Below are 19,906 nucleotides of genomic sequence, written 5' to 3'. Positions count from 1 at the left end.
AATAAATTGAAGTGGAAAAAACGAAAAATTATGAAACCGAAACATTGAGAAATGGAAAAATTGAAAGATAAAAAAACAAAAACGAAAAATTGTAAGATGAAAATTTGCAAGTCGGAAAATTGAAGAAAGGAATAATTGAAAATTTGGAAGTCGAGAAATTGAAAAATTAAAAAATGAAAGTTGAAAAACAAAAAATTACGAAACGAATCAGAGAAATCGAAAAATAGAAAAAATAAATAAAATGAGAAAACGAAAAAATTTTAAACGAAGACTGGAAATCAAGAACTTGAAGAAATGAAAAACTGAAAAATCGAAAAATTACAAAATTGAAAATTTGTAAATCGAAAAATTGAAGAAACGAAAAATTGAAAATTTGTACGTCGAGAAAATGAAAAATTAAAACATTAAGGATGAAAAACGGAAAATTATGGAACGAAACAGAGAAATCGAAAAATAGAAAAAATAAAGAAAATGAAAAAACGAAAAGTATAAAATGGAGACTTTGAAAAATCGAAAAACTGGAAATCAAGAACTCGGAAAATCGTATAATTGCTAAATCCAAAAATTGCAAAATTGAAAAATTTAAACATGGAAAATCGAGGAATTGAAAAATCAAAGATTGAAAATTTGAAAAATTGAATGAGTGAAAAATTATAGAATCGAAATAAGTATTGACAAAATAAATAAAAGGAAAAAACGAAAAATTAAAACATCAAATAGAGAAAATCTGAATAAAAAATCGGAAAAATGAAAAATTGAGGAAACGAAAAATTGAATAAATTGAAGTGGAAAAAACGAAAAATTATGAAACCGAAACATTGAGAAATGGAAAAATTGTAAGATGAAAATTTGCAAGTCAGAAAATTGAAGAAACGAATAATTGAAAATTTGTAAGTCGAGAAATTAAAAAATTACAGTTGAAAAACAAAAAATTACGAAACGGATCATAGAGAAATCGAAAAATGGGAAAAATAAAGAAAATGAGAAAAAGAAAAAATTTTAAATGACGACTTTGAAAAATCTAAAGACTGGAAATCAAGAACTTGAAAATTTGTTGTAACAAGAAATTGAAAAATCGAAAAATTAAAAACTGGAAAACTGAAAAATTGCCAAATTGAAATATTTCGAAGTCGAGAAATGGAAAAATTTCAAAATCAAAGTACTAAAACGAAAAATTATGAAACGAAACAGAGAAATAGAAAAATAGAGAAAATAAAGGAAATGAAAAAAAGAAAAAGTATAAAATAAAGACTGAAAAATCGAAAAATTAAAAACTGAGAAACTGAAAAATCGAAAAACGAAAAACTGTAATATCAAAAATATACAAAATTGAAAATTTGCAAGTCGAAAAATTGAAAATTTGGAAGTTGAGAAATTAAAAAATTAAGGAAAAAACGAAACAGAGAAATCGAAAAATAGAGAAAATGAAAAAAGAAAAAAGTAAAAAATGAAGACTTTGAAAAATCTAAAAACTGGAGATCAAGAACTTGAACATTTGAAGAAACGAAACATTGAAAAATCGAAAAATTAAAAACTGTGAAACTGAAAAATTGTAATATCAAAAAATTGCAAAATTGAAAAATTTGGAATTAGAGAAATAGAAAAATTTTAAAAATTAAAATTGAAAAACCGAAACTTCGAGAAATCAAAATATTGAAAAAATAAAGAAAACGAAAAAACCAAAAAGTATAAAATGAAAACTTTCAAAACTAAAAATTGAAAGTTAAGAACTTGCAAAACTGAACAAACAAAAAATTGAAAAATGGAAAAAAATGAGAAACCGAAAAGTCACAAAATGAAAAAATGTAGATAAAATTGAAAAATTGCAAATAGAAAATTGAACAAACAACGACAAGAAATTGAGAACTTTTAAAGTCGGGAAATTGAAATATTGAAACAATGAAAAATTATAAAACCGAAACATCGAATACAAAAATTGAGAAAATAAAAAAAAATAAACATCGAAAAATTGTGATATCAAAAAATCGAGAATATGAAAAATTAAAAAATTAAAGTTGAAGAACGAAAAATTATGAAACGAAACATTGAGAAATCGAAAAATAGAAAAAATAATAAAATGAGAAAACGAAAAAGTATAAAAACAAGAACTTGAAAATATGAAGAAATGAAAAATGAAAAATCAAAAAATTAAAAACTGAGAAACTGAAAAATTTGGAAATCGAAACATTGAAACATTTTAAAAATCAAAGTTCAAAGAAAATTTGGAAGTCGAGAAATTAAAAAATTAAAGTTCAAAAACGAAAAACTGTGAAACGAAACATTGAGAAATCGAAAAATAGAGATAAAAAAGAAAATGAAAAAGAAAAAAGGAAAAAATCAAGACTGAAAAATCTAAAAACTGGAAATCAAAAACTTGAAAATTTGAACAAACGAAAAATTGAAAAGTTGAAAATTTAAAAACTGGCAAACTGAAAAATTGAAAAATGAAAAATTGTAATACCTACCGAAAAATTGCAAAAATGAAAAACTTGGAAGTCGAGAAATTGCAAAATTAAAAAATTAAGGTTGAAAAACGAAAAATTATTAAACGAAACATTGAGAAATCAAAAGATTGAAAAAATAAAGAAAATAAATAAACCAAAAAGTATAAAATGAAAACTTTCAAAACCAAAAATAGCAAGTCAAGAATTTGAAAACTGAACAAACGAAAAATTGAAAAATGGAAAAAAATTGAGAAACTGAAAAGTCAAAAAATGAAAAATTGTAAAATCGAAAAAAATTGAAAAATTAAATTAAATTTGAAAAACGAAAAAGTATGAAACGAAACATTGAGAAATCGAAAAATAGAAAAAATAATAAAATGAGAAAACGAAAAAGTACAAAATCAAGAACTTGAAAATATGAAGAAACGAAAAATGAAAAATCAAAAAATTAAAAACTAAGAGACTGAAAAATTCAAAAATGAACATTGTAGTATTAAAAAATTGCAAAATTGAAAAATTTGGAAATCGAAACATTGAAATATTTTAAAAATTAAAAAGCCGAAACTTCGAGAAATTAAAAATTAAAGAAAATAAAAAACCAAAAAGTATAAAATTAAAACTTTAAAAACTAAAAATTACGTCATCAAGTTTTGGAAGGGCATAAAAGAATAAATTTTGGTTGCGGTAAAATTAAAACGTTAGCTTACACTTAGCAAGTAAAAACAACATTTGTTACCATTAACGTGGAATTACTCTTAACAATGTGTACGGTGTGAGTAAGTACACGCTGTTATCAAGCCCAGGGTCATGTGATATTTTTTGAATAAACAGTGATAACCACAATGTTGAGATATCATTAAGCCGATCTAAATTAGCGGAAGAGTTACCGATATCTCCTCTCTGGTACGAGAGCTGGTTTTCGGGGTGCGCGGTTGTGTAAGGGTTACTTAAGTGCGATCTTGAAGGGATGACGGGTGCGAGTACTTCTGTGACTGATTTATCGGTGTCTCAGGTCTACAAGGTTAGTTACAAATGTAGTTCAAATTCGGGTTAAAGTGGCACATACACGGTTGGATTTTTTGGAAGGTGTAGAGGCCACGACCTTGGTGATTGTGAATGTGCACCTTAACGGTGTAATTTTTGTTGACATAAAGTTCCGTCTTAGTTTCTTAGTTTAGCCCCCTATTATCGCGTTTCTTGCGAATATTTATACTGACTGTGTTTTCCTGTTGCAGCCCCCCGAGAATGAGCTCCAGAAGGGCGAACGTGTGATGTCTGAACACCAACTCCGCGTGCAGCGCTCCCTCCAGAAGCTCACAGTCCCCGAATGGTACAAGCAGGCCCAGGTGCCCCGCGAAGGCTTCATCCTCAAGAAGCCTCGCGAGCCCCGCTGGACCGGCACCGGCAGCAAGACCACCTCCCTCAGCAGCCTCGGCTCCAGCAACCCGTCCCCCATCATCCTCAGCCCCACGTCGTGCGCGCAGCCCTTCGTGCGGTGGTCCACCTCCAAGCTCAACTCCACGGCGTCGTCGCCGTGCGCCTCCACCCGCAGCAGCTTCAACACGCGCCAGCCCAACGGCTCCATCTCGCCGTCGTCGGTGCGCAGCAGCTTCAGCTACCGCCAGCCCTACCTCGGCTGGCGGTCGCAGGAGCGGCTCAACAAGCCGCGGACGCCCGCCGAGCGCCTGGCCAACAGCCTGCTGACGCAGGCCGGCCAGCCGCAGAGCGTGCAGGCCAGCCCCGAGATCCAGACGTCCATCAAGGAGGTGACGTCGGCCATCGCCGACTACGTGCGCGGCCTCAAGCCGGACAGCGACGAGAGCCAGCGTAGCCGCTCGGCGAGCCCGCGGGGCAGCCAGAAGCTGTGCTGGCTGGAGAGCAGCTTCGTGGGGATCCGGCCGCTGGACTCGCCCCAGACGCCCGTCACGCTGACGGAGAGCCAGCCCACGCCGCCGACGAGTCTGCGGCTGGACCTGCAAACGCACAATGGTGAGTCTGTACACGCTTAGGACGTCTAGACTGTGGCGATGCTCTCTATGTGGTGCTATCTAGCGATTGTCACCTCCCAGTTTACGGAATGGGTAAATTGTGATGGTTGTTGACGCTTGGTTCGGACGGGTCGGTGCTAGGCCGGCCGAGCAATATTAGCACTAATTCGTGTAAATAATGTTCATATTTACTTAACACGTGCCTTAGATTTTTCAGCCACGAGTTTGTTACGGTTATTGAGCTGAAAGGTCTACCGTTTTATTCATTTTAAGTGTCTGTTGTTTTCCATTGTTTTGTTTCTTGTGTACTTTAATTTAGTTTGACTCATTTAGTATTATATAGTCTATAACTACTATTGTCATTTATATTTAATTTTCTTTGGATTTTATTATGTGTACCACGTTTTTATTTAGGTACGTTTTGTCACATATATTCTATGTATTGTGTTGTACTCTTCAAACGAATGTCGTCAAATAAATTATTTTATTTTAAATATTTTTTTTCTTTTTTTATTTTTATTATTTTACTACGTGTCTGTGTTTCTTGCGGTAAGTGAATGTGTCTTTTTGTGGCGTTTGCACGTGCATGCTTAACCTTCTCTTTCGCTAATAACAAAAAAGCCAAAAGTAATTCTTGAGGGAATCAGTTCTTTATAGTCGTGTCATACAAAGTGACCACTTTTTCCACCAGAATTTTATATGTATTTGTTGCAGATAGCCTAAAACTGACCTTTCGATACTCGGGCAAAATAGTTTTTTTCATTTATCTCCCTAACCACGAGTTTGACGAAAAAATCGTACCAAGCATTTTCATATACAATCTGAAGATCTACAACTTTTATTAAAAACTTTTTGGCGTAACATTAATAATAAAAAAGTTATGACCTAAACAATTTAAAAATTTGGGGACGAAAATCCCAACGCGAGATAACCCGGATTTTCGTTCCCACAAAGCGAAGAAAATGTGTAAAAGTGATCAAAACACAAACCTAAAGGGTTGACTCTCAAGATCGACCGTTTGGAAGTGGGGATGTCGCAGACATACTATGAGCCAAAACCGCGTTTTCGGGACTCGGATAAAATTATTTTTGGCATTTATCTTCGTAACCACAAGTCTAACGAAAAAACTCTAAGAAGCATTTTTGTAGATAATTTGATTACCTACAACTTTGATTCAACACTTTTCAGTGTAACATTAATAATAAACAAGTTATGACCTAAATATTTAAAAAATTTGGGGACGAATTGAGCCAATTCCTTCACCAACTGTGTTATGAGCTGATCATGTTGCAATACCTGAAGTGATTACCGTCAAACTTAGCTAAAAGCCATCTCTGTTAAACCAGGTTTCCAACCAAAAAATCTCTTTGAAATCGGTTCATCCGTTTAGGGGTTACCGATGATACAGAAAGACAGATAAAAACTTCAAACTTAAAATAGACAAGGGTTTCACATCCTTATTTTCAAGATGGAGCCCAAACGACAACATCCAGTCCCGAAAAGTCAGTTTAACCCTTGATTATACTCAAAAAACCTGTTTAACCAGCGCTGGAAAAACATATCAGAATTTCCAGATTGAAAAAAACTGGGTTTGAAGTAGTTTCAAAGAATCTCGAGGACCTCTTGTGTCGGATTGTTGAAGTCATCAGAATTTTGAAACTTACTTTCGCATATAATTTTTAGAACATTTAACATTTCAAATTTGGACTTTGGGCTTCTCCGCAGAATATTACTTTTTTCGTATCACTTAAACTTTTCCAGATGTTTACAATTTTGGAAGTCAACTTACAACAAAAAAATTAAAAAACTAAAATTTTAAATTTTAAACATTCAATTTCGTAATTTTTGAAAAATTTTTGTAATAATTTTTAATGTTTTAGAAATGACAAAATTTTTCAGTTCTTTTACAATTTTTCAAATGTTTATATTCTTTGGAAGTCCAACTTCCAATATTTAGAAATTTTTTAGAACTTCAAAAATTACAAAATCATTCCCAAAGTTTTGAAATTTTTCGAAAATTTGACAAAGTTTGCAAATTTTTGGACTTCAAGTTTCGCAATTTTCGTAAATATTTCAAAACAGATTCAAAACTACTCTTATCGTCTGAAACCGTCAGAATTTTGGGACTTACTGCTTCTCTCCAGATATGTTTTTAAACTCTTAAAATTTTCCAAATATTTACAGTTTTTGGAAGTCCAAGTTACAACATTTAGAAATTTTTTAAAACTTCAAAAACAACAAATCTGAGTTAAGGAATCTCGGGGACCTCTTGAGTCTATTTGTTGAAGTCATCAGAAATTTGGAACTTACTTTCGCATATAATTTTTACAACATTTAACATTTCAAATTTAGACTTCGAGCTTCTCCCCAGAATATTACATTTTTTCGTATCACTTAAACTTCTCCAAATGTTTACAATTTTGGAATTCAACTTAGAACAAAAAAATTAAAAAACGAAAATTTTAAATTTTAAACATTCAATTCTGCAATTTTTGAAAAAGTTCTGTAATAATTTTTAATGTTTTAGAAATGACAAAATTTTTCAATTCTTTTACAATTTTTGGACTTCACATTTCCAAAATTTAAAAACCTGTCGCAATTTTCATAATCGATTCAAAAATAAATTCAGAATTTATTTTTTCGTATGAAACCATGAGAATTTTGAAACTTTTTCCGAATATAATTTTTTGGAGTAGTTATTTAACATTTTATGTATCATTTTTTAGCTTCTTGAAATGTTTCAAATGTTTACAATTTTGGAAGTCCAACGTACAAAATTTCGAACTTTTTTAGAACTTTAAAAATTACAAACTTGAAAGTTTACAATTTTCGAAAGTTCTGTGCTTTAGGAACAACAACTTGACAAATTTTTTACAATTTTTGGTCTTCAAGTTTCCAATTTTTCCAATGTTAACTAAGAAAACTGAAATTGAAAATGAACTTTTTCGGTCTAAAATTACAATAATTTTTAGACATATTTCTGCATATAGTTTTTTATAGTTTTTAACGTTTCACATTTGGACTTACGGCATCCCCTTGGAACATCATACATTTTTCCGGGCTTCTTAAAATTTACAAAATTTTTATAATTTTGAAGTTGACAATTTTCCCATCATTCCTAAAATTTTGAAACTTTCAAGTGTTTTACAAATAACAAAATTCAAAATATATCGTAATTTTCGTAAATGTTTCATGTTTCATCCAGCAGAATTTTATCGACTTCCTCACGTACATAATTTTTCCCTTATTTTCGGTAGTATGAAGTGTATTTTATATCTTTGGACTTGCGGCTTCTCTCCAGATAATTATAACATTATTTCAAACATCTTCAAATTTTTCAAATGTTTACAATCTGTGGAAGTCCAACTTCCAATATTTAGAAATTTTGTAGAACTTTTTTGAAGTTTTTCCAATATTTGACAAGGTTTGCAAATTTTGGACTTCAAGTTTCGCAATTTTCGTAAATATTTCAAAACAAATTCAAAACTACTCTTATCGTCTGAAACCGTCAGAATTTTGGGGCTTACTGCTTCTCTCCAGACTTCTTAAAATTTTTCAAATATTTACGATTTTTGGAAGTCCAAGTTACAATATTTAGAAATTTTTTAAAACTTCCAAAACAAAAAACCTGAGTTAAAGAATCTCGAGGAACTCTTGTGTCTGATTTTTGAAGTAGTTTGAAAGAATCTCGGGGGCCTCTTGTGTCTGATTGTTGGAAGTCATCAGAAATTTGGAACTTACTTTCGCATATAATTTTTAGAACATTTAACATTTCAAATTTGGACTTCGAGCTTCTCCCCAGAATATTACATTTTTTCGTATCACTTAAACTTTTCCAGATATTTACAATTTTGAAAGTCAACTTACAACAAAAAAATTAAAAAACGAAAATTTTAAATTTTAAACATTCAATTCTGTAATTTTTGAAAAAGTTTTGTAATAATTTTTAATGTTTTAGAAATGACAAAATTTTTCAATTTTTACAATTTTTGGACTTCACATTTCCAAAATTTAAAAACCTGTCGCAATTTTCATAATCGATTCAAAAATAAATTCAGAATTTATTTTTTTCGTATGAAACCATGAGAATTTTGAAACTTTTTCCGAATATAATTTTTTGGAGTAGTCATTTAACATTTTATGTATCATTTTTTAGCTTCTTGAAATGTTTCAAATGTTTACAATTTTGGAAGTCCAACGTACAAAATTTCGAACTTTTTTAGAACTTTAAAAATTACAAACTTGAAAATTTACAATTTTCGAAACTTCTGTGCTTTAGGAACAACAAGTTGACAAATTTTTTACAATTTTTGGTCTTCTTCTTCTGCATATAGTTTTTTATAGTTTTTAACGTTTCACATTTGGACTTACGGCATCCCCTTGGAACATCATACATTTTTCCGGGCTTCTTAAAATTTACAAAATTTTTATAATTTTGAAGTTGACAATTTTCCCATCGTTCCTAAAATTTGGAACTTCCAAGTGTTTTACAAATAACAAAATTCAAAACATATCGCAATTTTCGTAAATGTTTCATGACTAACCAGCAGAATTTGGCGACTTCCCCTCGTACATAATTTTTCCCTTATTTTCGGTAGTATGAAGTGTATTTTATATCTTTGGACTTGCGGCTTCTCTCCAGATAATTATAACATTATTTCAAACATCTTCAAATTTTCCAAATGTTTACAATCTTTGGAAGTCCAACTTGCAATATTTAGAAATTTTTTAGAACTTCAAAAATAACAAAATCGTTCCCAAAATTTTGAAGTTTTTCCAATATTTCACAAAGTTTGCAAATTTTGGACTTCAAGTTTCGGAATGTTCGCAAATATTTCAAAACAAATTCAAAACTATAATACTCTTATCGTCTGAAACCGTCTGAATTTTGGGACTTACTACTTCTCTCCAGATATGTTTTCAAACTTCTTAAAAATTTTCAAATATTATCAGTTTTTGAAAGTCCAAGTTACAATATTTAAAATTTTTTTAAAACTTCAGAAACAACAAATTTGAGTTAAAGAATCTCGGGGAACTCCTGTGTCTAATTGTTGAAGTCATCAGAACTTTGGAACTTACTGTCGCATATAATTTTTAGAACATTTAACATTTTAAATTTGGACTTCGGGCTTCTCCCCAGAATATTACTTTTTTTCGTATCACTTAAACTTTTCCAGATGTTTACAATTTTGGAAGTCAACTTACAACAAAAAAATTAAAAAACTAAAATTTTAAATTTTAAACATTCAATTTCGTAATTTTTGAAAAATTTTTGTAATAATTTTTAATGTTTTAGAAATGACAAAATTCTTCAATTCTTTTACAATTTTTGGACTTCACGTTTCCAAAATTTAAAAATCTGTCGCAATTTTCATAATCGATTCGAAAATAAAATTCGAAATTGTTTTTTTCGTATGAAAGCATGAGAATTTTGGAACTTTTTCCGAATATAATTTTTTGGAGTATTTCACATATTATATATTATTTTTTAGCTTCTTGAAATGTTTCAAATGTTTACAACTTTGGAGGTCCAACGTACAAAATTTCGAACTTTTTTAGAACTTCAAAAATTACAAACTTGACAATTTACAATTTTCCAAACTTCTGTGCTTTAGGAATAACAAGTTGACAATTTTTTTACAATTTTTGGACTTCAAGTTTCCAATTTTTCCAATGTTAATTAATAAAACTAAAATTGAAAATATTATTTCAAAAATTTTTAAAACTTCAAAGATTACAAAATTGAAAGTTGACAATTTTCCCATCATTCCTAAAATTTGGAACTTCCAAGTGTTTTACAAATAACAAAATTCATAAGACATATCGCAATTTTCGTAAATGTTTCATGACTAACCAGCAGAATTTGGCGACTTCCTCCAGTATATAATTTTTCCCTTATTTTCGGTAGTTACATTATTTCAAACATTTTCAAATTTTTCTAATGTTTACAATCTTTGGAAGTCCAACTTCCAATATTTAGAAATTTTTTAGAACTTCTTTGAAGTTTTTCCAATATTTGACAAAGTTTGCAATTTTTGGACTTCAAGTTTCGCAATTGTGGCGGGAAAGGGCGCAACGTGATTCGTTTAATTCTTGTGTAGAAAAAGCGTTAATTTTGAAAATTGTTTGTTGACTGGCACAAGGAAAAAAAAAGGTGACTAAGAAAATATTGTTTAATTCAAGGTGAAGTGTTATTGGCAACCCAATGTACACCTACATTAGAACTAAACTAAGGTGTATTTTGGGTTGCCGACTTCTAGAACGTCTTAATATATACTTAAGTCAGTTTTATCTTACTGAGTCACTTTGTATGACACAAAATGAAAAAAAATCAGTGCTTCCATACTATATCGCTTTAACTTCAACCCAGTCCTTCTGCTTCTCTTCCAAGAATTCTTTTAGTTCTCTTCTCGCTGTCGATGGCATGCTCAGCGTAACCCATCGGCCTGAAATATTGATAACTCTGTGTATTAGATGTGACTCTGCTGCATACAACAAGCGGGCCAAAGCCTTCCCCCAGCTCAACGACTCTCGAAGACGTATTAGACTCACTGTTGGGCCTTCCATCATCGGATCGAGCCCCTAGCCCCAGTCTCCAAGGTAGGAGACATGTGTAAGTTTCATTCCAGGTCATTTCTACCGAATGCACTTCTCTCTAACTCTAACAGTATTGCAAAAGCTTTAGCGCACGCTTGTCCGCAGCTTCTCTTCGTCCGCTCACGATTGCTCTTTTCTAGCGACGGGGTCAGCTAATAGCAGTCCGAATCACAGCTCGGAGTTCCGAAGACGCTCGGACGGCAGCGAGCAGACCTCCCTCGGGAGCATTTCTCGCCGAGTGAGTTTCCAGTCGTCACCTGTCATCCAGTGCCGGTACTCGCGCTGCGCTCGGGTGGTCTCGGTGTCTAGTCCGGAGGCTGCCAACTTCAAGAACTGTCACAACTGCTCGTACACGTACTGCTCGAGGGCGTGCAGACGGGCGCACTGGGAGAAGCACAGGAAGACGTGTCTGTTTTCGCGGATCGGCACGTTGTGCAGACAGGTTGTTATTTAAGTGGAAGTTTAGTGGGTGGTCTACGTTCATTCGGTGTAATTTAGCTTTGGAATAACACTCTGGATAGTAATCTTGAAGTCTCGAAGTGTTACGAGACTTATAGACCTAAAGCCCCACAGGTTGCCAAAATTTCTCAGGTTTGTAGGTGTTCCAAAGACCAGGTCTTTTGGAACAAAGCATGCCTAGCTTCGTAGAATTTTTGGGTCCGAAGCTATGCGGACCATAGGTTTTATGGAAACTTAGATCTCCTAGGTTTCTTAGTTCTTTAGGTTCCCGAAACCCAAATTTTGTATGTTCGCGGAGTCCAAGGCCTTCAGGTTTCTAGAACTTCGGTAGCCTATTTATCAAGACTAAAACTTTGTCTTTCAGAAGGCGAAGCTCTCAGGTTTCGCAAACTTCGTGTACTTTCCAAAGCCTAGATTCTTCAGGTTTACAAAATTTTTCGGGATTCTAGGCGTTTTGAGCCTTAATGTGCTCCTCGGTTTTGTAAATCTTCAGGTTCTTGGACTGGAGGTTCTAGAACCATTCTTGGTCCATGTCCCTCACCTTCAATGGTCTTTTGAAACCCTACAAATATAGAACACTTAGGTTCACGGACCTTTTGGAAGCATAAATCTTTCACATATCGTCATTTTTTTAGGTTTGTGTAGAATCAGACGCCCAGGTTTTTAAGTTTTTTTGATTTAAGTCTTTTCTCTCTGAAGTTCTTTAGGTTAGTTAGTTTTGTAAGCTTAGAACTTCAGAGATCTAGGTTTATACGGTTTTTAAGCCATTCTTGAACAAAGTTCTCCAGCTCCGTAGGTCTTTTGGAAGCCTAAATCTCCTAGGTTGTCAAAGCTTCTAAGACTTGTGATCTTCGGCTTGGTACGGCCCAAGAACACTCAGGTTCCTAGATTTTTTGGACGCCTAAATGTTCCAAGTACGAAAATTCAACTTTTGTAGGTCTCTCTGAAGCCTAAATCCTTTAGGTTGTCGAAGTTTCTTAGGTTTGGGAGACATTTGGGACTTCCTCGGCCTCGTAGAACTTCAAGTTACAAGTTTGTACGAGTCTGAGGACATTCAGGACCATGGACCTTTCGGGAGCTTACATTTTTTTGAGATTCTTATGTCTTTCAAATGTAAGGCCCAGGTTCTGTGACCTAAGCCTATTAGATTCGTAAATTTAAGGTTTTCAAGTTCGGTAGTCCTGTAAATTTAAAGTTGCTTTTAGAATTCCAGGAGTCTAGATAATTCAAGTTCTTAAGTCACTCTTAATTCCAGTTTTCCAGTTTTGTTGTGTTTATCTCCCAGATTGTTAAAGCTTCAGAAGCTTAAATATCCCAGGTTCTTCAGGTTTCTAAAGTATCCTTGGTTGAAGTTCTTGAACTTTGTAGGTCTTTCTGAAGCCTAAATCGTTTAAGTTCTCGAAGTTTCTCAAGCTTGGGAGACTTCCGGGACTTAAATTCCTCAGCTTCATAGAATTCCAGGTTCCAAAGTTGTGCGAATCTGAAAAGATTTAGATTCATAGACCTTACGGGAGCTTACATTTTTTTAAGTTTCGTAGGTTTCTCAAGTTTAAGTCCCAGGTTATTAAATTTCCGTGACCTAAACTTGATTCGTAAATTTAAGGTTTTAGGTTTCGGTAGTCCTGTAAATTTAAAGTTGCTTTTAGAATTCCAGGAAGTTGGATACTTCAAGTTCTTAGGTCATTCTTAGTTCCAGTTTTCCAGTTTTGTAGGTCTTTCAAAAGCCTAAATCTATCTCCTAGATTGTCAAAGCTTCAGAAGCCTAAATATCCCAGGTTGTCAAAGCTTTTCAGTTTTGTAACTTTTGGAGGTAAAATCCTTCAGCTTGGTTCCTACATTTTTGGACGCCTAAATGTTACAGGTGTCAAAATTTCTTAGGTTTGTGTAGATCGTAAGGTCAGGTTTGTCATTTTTCAATGTAAGGGTTCGTCAGGTTTCTAAAGTATCCTTGGTTGAAGTTCTTCAACTTTGTAGGTCTTTCTGAAGCCTAAATCGTTTAGGTCCTCGAAGTCAAGCTTGGGGGACTTCCGGGACTAAAATTCCTCAGCTTCATAGAATTCCAGGTTCCAAAGTTGTACAAATCTGAAAAGATTTAGATTCATAGACATTTCGGGAGCCTAAACGTTTTTAAGTTTCGTAGGTTTTTCAAGTTTAAGACCCTGGTTGTTAAATTTCCGTGACCTAAATTCGATTCGTAAATTTAAGGTTTTCGGTTTCGGTAGTCCTGTAAATTTAAAGTTGCTTTTAGAATTCCAGAAAGTTGGATACTTCAAATTCTTAGGTCATCCTTAGTTCCAGTTTTCCAGTTTTGTAGGTCTTTCAAAAGCCTAAATCTATCTCCTAGATTGTCAAAGCTTCAGAAGCCTAAATATCCCAGGTTGTCACAGCTTCTCAGATTTGTGACCTTCGGAGTTAAAATCCTTCAGTTTGGCCCAGGTCCAAGAACACCCAGGTTCCTAGACTTTTGGACGCCTGAATTAGGTGTTAAAATTTCTCAGGTTTGGTAGATTGTTAGTTAAGTCAGGTTTGCCATTTTTCAAGGCAAGGGTTCTTCAGGTCTCTAAAGTATTTTTGGTTGCAGTTCTTCAACTTTGTAAGTCTTTCAGACGCCTAAATCGTTCAGGTTGTTGAAGTTTCTTAGGTTTGAGAGACATCCGTGATTAAAATTCCTCAGCTTCATAGAATTCCAGGTTCCAAAGTTGTACGAGTCTAAGAAGATTTAGATTCATCGACCTTTCGGAGCTTACATTTTTTTAAGGTTCTTAGGTTTCTCAAGTCTAAATTTCCGTGAGCTAACCCTATTAGATTCGTAAATTTAAGGTGTTCAACTTCGGTACTCCTGTAAATTCAAATTTTCTGGATTTATAGGTCTTTCAAAAGCCTAAATCTATCTCCCAGGTTGTCAAAGCTCCTCAGATTTGTGACCTTCGGAGTTAAAATCCTTCAGCTTGGTACAGGTCCAAGAACACTCAGGTTCCTAGACTTTTGAGGTCTAAATATTTCAGGTGTCAAAATTTCACAGGTTTGTGCAGGTTGTAAGGCCAGATTGACCATTTTTCAAGGCAAAGTTTGTTCAGGTTTCTAAATTCTCCTTGATCCAAGTTCCCCAAATACTTAGGTCTTTCTGAAGCCTATTAGATTCGTAATTTTAATGTTCAAATTCGATGGTTCTGTAGATTTAAAGTTGCTTTGAGCATTCTGGGGGTCTAGACTCTTCAGGTTCTTAGATCATTCTTAGTTACCATTCTCCGGCTTCATAGGTCTTTCAAAAGCCTAAATCTCTCAGGTTATCAAAGCTTCAAAAGCCTAAATCTCACAGGTTTTTAAAGCTTCTCAGGCTTGTGACCTTCGGAACTTTTTCATCGTGGTACGGGTCCAAGGACACTCAGGTTTCTGTGCTTTTTGAAGACCTAATTGTTTCAAGAGTTAAAATTTCTCAGGTTTGTGCAGATTCTAAGGCCAGTTTTGACATTTTTCAAGGCAAAGTTCCTTCAGGTTTCTAAAAAATCCTTGGTTCAAGTTACTCAACTTCGTAGGTCTTTTTGAAGCCTAAAACTTTGAAGTTTCTCAGGCTTGGGAGACTTCCGGGATTAAAATTCCTCAGCTTCGTAGGATTTCTAGTTCCAGGCTTTCGGGAGCTTAAGTTGTTCAAGTCTAAGGCCCAGGTTGTTAAGTTTCCGTGGTCGAAACCTATTAGATTCGTTCTAGTTCGGTAGTCCTGTAGATTCTTCAAGTTCTTAGGTCAGTCTTAGTTCCAATTCTCCAGGTTCGTAAGCCTTTCAAAAGCCTAAATCTCTCAGGTTGACAAAGCTCAGATTTAACTTCAGAACTAAAATCTTTCAGCTTGGTGCCGGTCCAAGAACACTCAGGTTTCTAGACTTTTTGAACGCCTAGATGTTTCAGGTGTCAAATTTTCTCAGGTTTGTTCAAATTATAAGGCTAGGTTTGCCACTTTTCAAGGCAAGGGTTCTTCAAATTTCCAAAATATCCTTGGTCGAAGGTCTTCAAATTTGTAGGTCTTTCTGAAGCCTAAATCTTTCAGATTTTAGGAATTTCTCAGGCTTGTGAGACTCCTGGAACTAAAATTGCTTAACTTCGTAGAATTTCAAGTTCCACGCCTGCACGAATCCAAGATTATTTAGGTTCATAGAACCTTCGGAACCTAAATGTTTTAAGTTTCGTAGATTTTTCAAGTCTAACGCCCAGGTTGCTAAGTTTCCGTGATCTAAATCTGCCAGATTTGTAATTTTAAGGTTTTTAAAATATCCTTGGTCGAAGTTTTTTAACTTCGTAGGTCTTTTTGAAGTCTAAATCTTTGAAGTTGTCGAAGTTTCTCAGGCTTTCGGGAGCATAAGTTTTTCAAGTCTCAGCCCAGGTTGTTAAGTTTCCGTGGCCTAAACTTATTAGATTCGTAAATCTAAGATGTTCAAGTTTGGTAGTCTTGTAGATTCTTCAAGTTCTTAGGTCAGCCTTGGTTTCGATTCTCCAAGTTCGTAAGCCTTTCAAAAGCCTAAATCTCTCAGGTTGACAAAGCCCAGATTTAACTTCAGAACTAAAATCTTTCAGCTTGGTGCCGGTCCAAGAGCACTCAGGTTTGTAGACTTTTTGGACGCCTAGATGTTTCAGGTGTCAAATTTTCTCAGGTTTGTTCAAATTACAAGGCTAGGTTTACCAATTTTCAAGACAATGGTTCTTCAGGTTTCCAAAGTATCCTTGGTCGAAGGTTTTCAGATTTGTAGGTCTTTCTGAAGACTAAATCTTTCAGATTTTAGGAATTTCTCAGGCTTGTGAGACTCCTGGAACTAAAATTGCTCAACTTCGTAGAATTTCAAGTTCCACGCCTGCACGAATCTAAGATTATTTAGGTTCATAGATCTTTCGGAACCTAAATGTTTTAAGTTTCGTAGATTTTTCAAGTCCTTGGCCTTGGCCCAGGTTGCGAAGTTTTCGTAACCTAAATCTACTAAATTCGTAAATTTAAGGTGTTCAAGTTCGGTAGTTCTGTAGATTTAAGGTTGCTTTGAGAATTGCAGGAATCTAGATTGTTCGAGTTCTTAGGTCCAATTCTCAAGCTTTGTAGATCTTTCAAAAGCCTAAATCTCCCAGGTTGTGAAACCTCCGGAACTAAAATCCTTTAGCTTGGTACAGGTCCAAGACCACTCAAAGACTTTATAAAGACCTAATTGTTTTAAGAGTCAAAAATTTGTCACAAGTTTGTCATTTTCCAAGGCAAAGGTTCTTCAGGTTTCTAAACTATCTTTGGTCCAAGTTCCTCAATTTCTTAGGTCTTTCTGAAGCCTAAATCTTCCAGGTTGTGGAAGTTTTCAGGCTTGTGAGATTTCCGAAACTAAAATTCTAAAAACATTCAGCGTTATGGACCTTCAGGAGTCTAAATGTTTGAAGCTTCGTAGGTCTAAGGCCAGGTTTCCAAGTTTCAGTGACCTAGGTTCATTAGTTAAGGTGTTCGAGTTCGGTAGTCTCGTAGACTTAGAATTGTAAGTTCTTTAGAGTCACAGTTCATCTTTCAAGTGGCTTTTTTGGGGCTTAGGTTCGTGTGATTTCCAAAGCTAAAGTTCTTCGTCCTTCTCATTCCCATAGACCACGCGGGCCCTAAGCCCTTCAAGTTCGTGATCCTTTCGGAAGCCTAACTCTCTCATGTCCCCCAAGTTCCTCAAGTTCGTGGACCTTCCGGAACCCAAATTGTTCAGGTTCGTTGGACTTCCTGAGTGAAATACTTTGGTTATTTGTTGAAAACTGATCAGAGTGTTATTTTAGCCACCTGGCGACGTACCAAGGTAGTTTTCGTTCATTAATAACCCAGTAAAATAGTGAATGCGTCCGACCAGGTGGAACGACTTATGAGTCCAAGTTGTACGAAAACACAATAATCGACCAAAGTGAGTGTAATTCTAACCCCGTCCCCAGGTCATAGCAGCCATCAAGGAGGAAAAGGAGACCCTCCACCACCTCTCTCTCATCGCCCGACGCGGCTACCTCTCCCAGGGCCCCGGGGCGGTGAAGTGCTTCTTCCCCTGCCCCGAGAACGCCGAGAAGTTCCTCGACGGCGGCCTCAGCGAGCTCGGCGAGCTCACGTACGTGCGCTGGCCCGACCTGCTGCCGTCCGAGATGGGCCCCCAGCTGTACTCCGAGCTGGTGGCCATGTGCAAGGGCTACAACCCCGACAGCAAGCTGGTGCTGTACGTGTCCGTGTGCGTCGTGTCCGAGACTCCCGCCAGCGGCGCCGTCAAGTGGGAGCGCCAGCTGGTGTCCCGTTGTGCCAAAATGCGGCTCAGCAGAGACATTTGCGTGCCCGAGAAGGACCAAGACAATCCCGAGACGCTCATCCTCACCTGCAACTCCCTCGACGCCCTCAGCGAGGACAGGGTGAAGGAGCTGAAGGAGATGAGCATCAACAACGTGCAGAAGCAGCTGCGGCTGCGGGGGGTGTCGCTGCGCCGGCAGCACCCCGTCATCTTCAAGCAGCTGTGCGCGTACGCGAACGGCAGCTGCGACAAGTTCACCCCCATCACGGTCTACCCGAAGGACGTCAACACGGGCAAGAGCTTCATGTGCATCATCATGCTGGAGGCCGACCCCGACAGCCTGAGACAGGTGGAGTCGGCCGGAGTGAAAGTCAGGACTGTGGATGTGCTGTGCGCCGATTGAAACTCGTGTTACCCTATCCTGTGATTTATCGTAGCTTGTTGTTATTCTGCAAATTTTAACAAATCCATGTTGATATCTATGATGTTGCTTTTAATATTATGTTTTTATCGAGATTTGTCTCAAATCGTGCTTCGTGAATATGAGAATCTGTGAGATTTTAGACTTCGTTTTAGGGTACGTGCCTTTGAAAGCCTACTGTACTAAATTTTGCACTGACGGACACATATCGGGTGCCGGGACGTACCTACCTGTTGCAGGATTGATATTCTAAATTTTTTTTACTCGTCGTGTCTGACCCGGTTTTTTTTCTCTCGTCACACCAATTGGAAGCAATAAATGTTACTGGAAGAAGATGGAAGTTTAGTATTTTATTCCTACATCTTTTTGTCGTTCGTTCATTATTATTAGGCATATTATCCGATTGTAAAAATTGTTAAATTAAATTATCATCAAACTCTTACTGTATTTTTATTGATATTTCATCTACTACGATACTACGAAGACATGTTGTACCCCTAAAAGAAACTTCACGCACAACTTATTAGATGCTGTTTGATAACTAACAAAACGATGCTATTTTAAACTTTTTTACTCTGTATTATCATTATCAATCCACTAAAATTTTTTAGAAGTCTTCAGACTCTTATTAGAACTTCTAGCGCTTCAGTTTCCTAAATTCCGAAATTATCCAGTTTCTCAGGTTTATAGATCTTCCAGAAGCCTGAATCTTGAAAGTTCCTTAAGGTTTTCAATTAAGTGGATCTTTTGATACTCTAAATTTCGAAAACTTGTCACGTTATGGGATCATTCGGGATTGGTAAATGGAAAATTAAATGGCCAAAGTCTCGGAAGCCTAAATTTCTTAAATTTCTCATGGTCTTCAGGTTCGTGGCGTTTCTAAGTAACGTCAAATCCATGAGGCTTCTGATTTTAGAAGCTTACAGACTCATATTAGAATTTCTGGCGATTCAGTTTCTTAGATTCCAAGATTATCCAGTTTCTCAAGTTTATAGATCTTCCAGAAGACTGAATCATGCAAGTTCCTTAAGGTTTTCAGTTACTTAGATCTCCTGATATTCTAAATGTCGAAATCATTTTTTAGATGCTTCAGCTCCATGAGACTTCTAAATTTTAGAAGTCTTCAAACTCTCATTAGAATTTCTAGCGCTCCAGTCTCCTAAATTCCGAAATATCCAGTTTCTCAGGTTTATAGATCTTCCTGAAGACTGAATCTTGCAACTTCTTTAAAGTTTTCAGTTCCGTGGATCTTTTGATTTTCTAAATTTCGAAATCAATAGATCTTGTTAGGTTGCGAGATCATCCGGGATTGCAAAATGGAAAATTAATTGGCCAAAGCCTCGGAAGCCTTAAATTTCTTAGATTTCTTATGGTCTTCAGTTCATTGTGTTTTTAAGACGCTTCAACTTCATGAGTGTTCTGAACTTAATCTGATTGTAACTATAAAATTTCTGGCGCTTAAATTACCTAAATTCCAAATTTATTCAGCTTCGTAGATCTTTCAGAAGCCTAAGTTTTATAAATTGCCTTATGATGTTCCTATGTTCCCAAATTTTTCAAATTTCCTTGGGTTTGTTGAGTTTCTGGAGCCAAAATCTCCCAAATTTGGGTCCAAAATTCTGCACTTTTGAAAGAAGTATTCGTAGATACGTAAGACAGTTTGCGGAAATTTACATCATGGAGTTCCTTAAGGTTGTTTTTCTAGGCAATCCGAAGCCTAAGTTAGAAATGTTT

At 35.4% G+C, this 19,906-nt stretch overlaps 1 protein-coding gene across 1 annotated transcript in view; it reads left to right on the top strand.

The window, feature by feature from the left end:
* The window catches only part of LOC135129517 (uncharacterized protein), a 98,819-nt gene extending 80,207 nt beyond the window's left edge, over positions 1-18,612 (top strand). Inside the window, exons 6-9 of the mRNA XM_064056682.1 lie at positions 3,680-4,433; positions 10,907-11,032; positions 11,170-11,471; positions 17,414-18,612. Of these exons, the coding sequence (XP_063912752.1) occupies positions 3,680-4,433; positions 10,907-11,032; positions 11,170-11,471; positions 17,414-18,154 (1,923 nt within the window). The 3' untranslated portion in view covers positions 18,155-18,612. The remainder of the gene's footprint in view (positions 1-3,679; positions 4,434-10,906; positions 11,033-11,169; positions 11,472-17,413) is intronic.
* Positions 18,613-19,906: the final 1,294 nt, after the last annotated feature.

The sequence above is a fragment of the Zophobas morio genome, unplaced genomic scaffold (genome assembly GCF_036711695.1).
Source record: "Zophobas morio isolate AGI-343-1 ecotype UQ-CSIRO unplaced genomic scaffold, CSIRO_AGI_Zmor_V1 ptg000016l, whole genome shotgun sequence".
Lineage (NCBI taxonomy): Eukaryota > Metazoa > Arthropoda > Insecta > Coleoptera > Tenebrionidae > Zophobas > Zophobas morio.
Note: the sequence above shows the minus strand (reverse complement) of the source record. Positions and strands in the feature narration are given on the sequence as shown.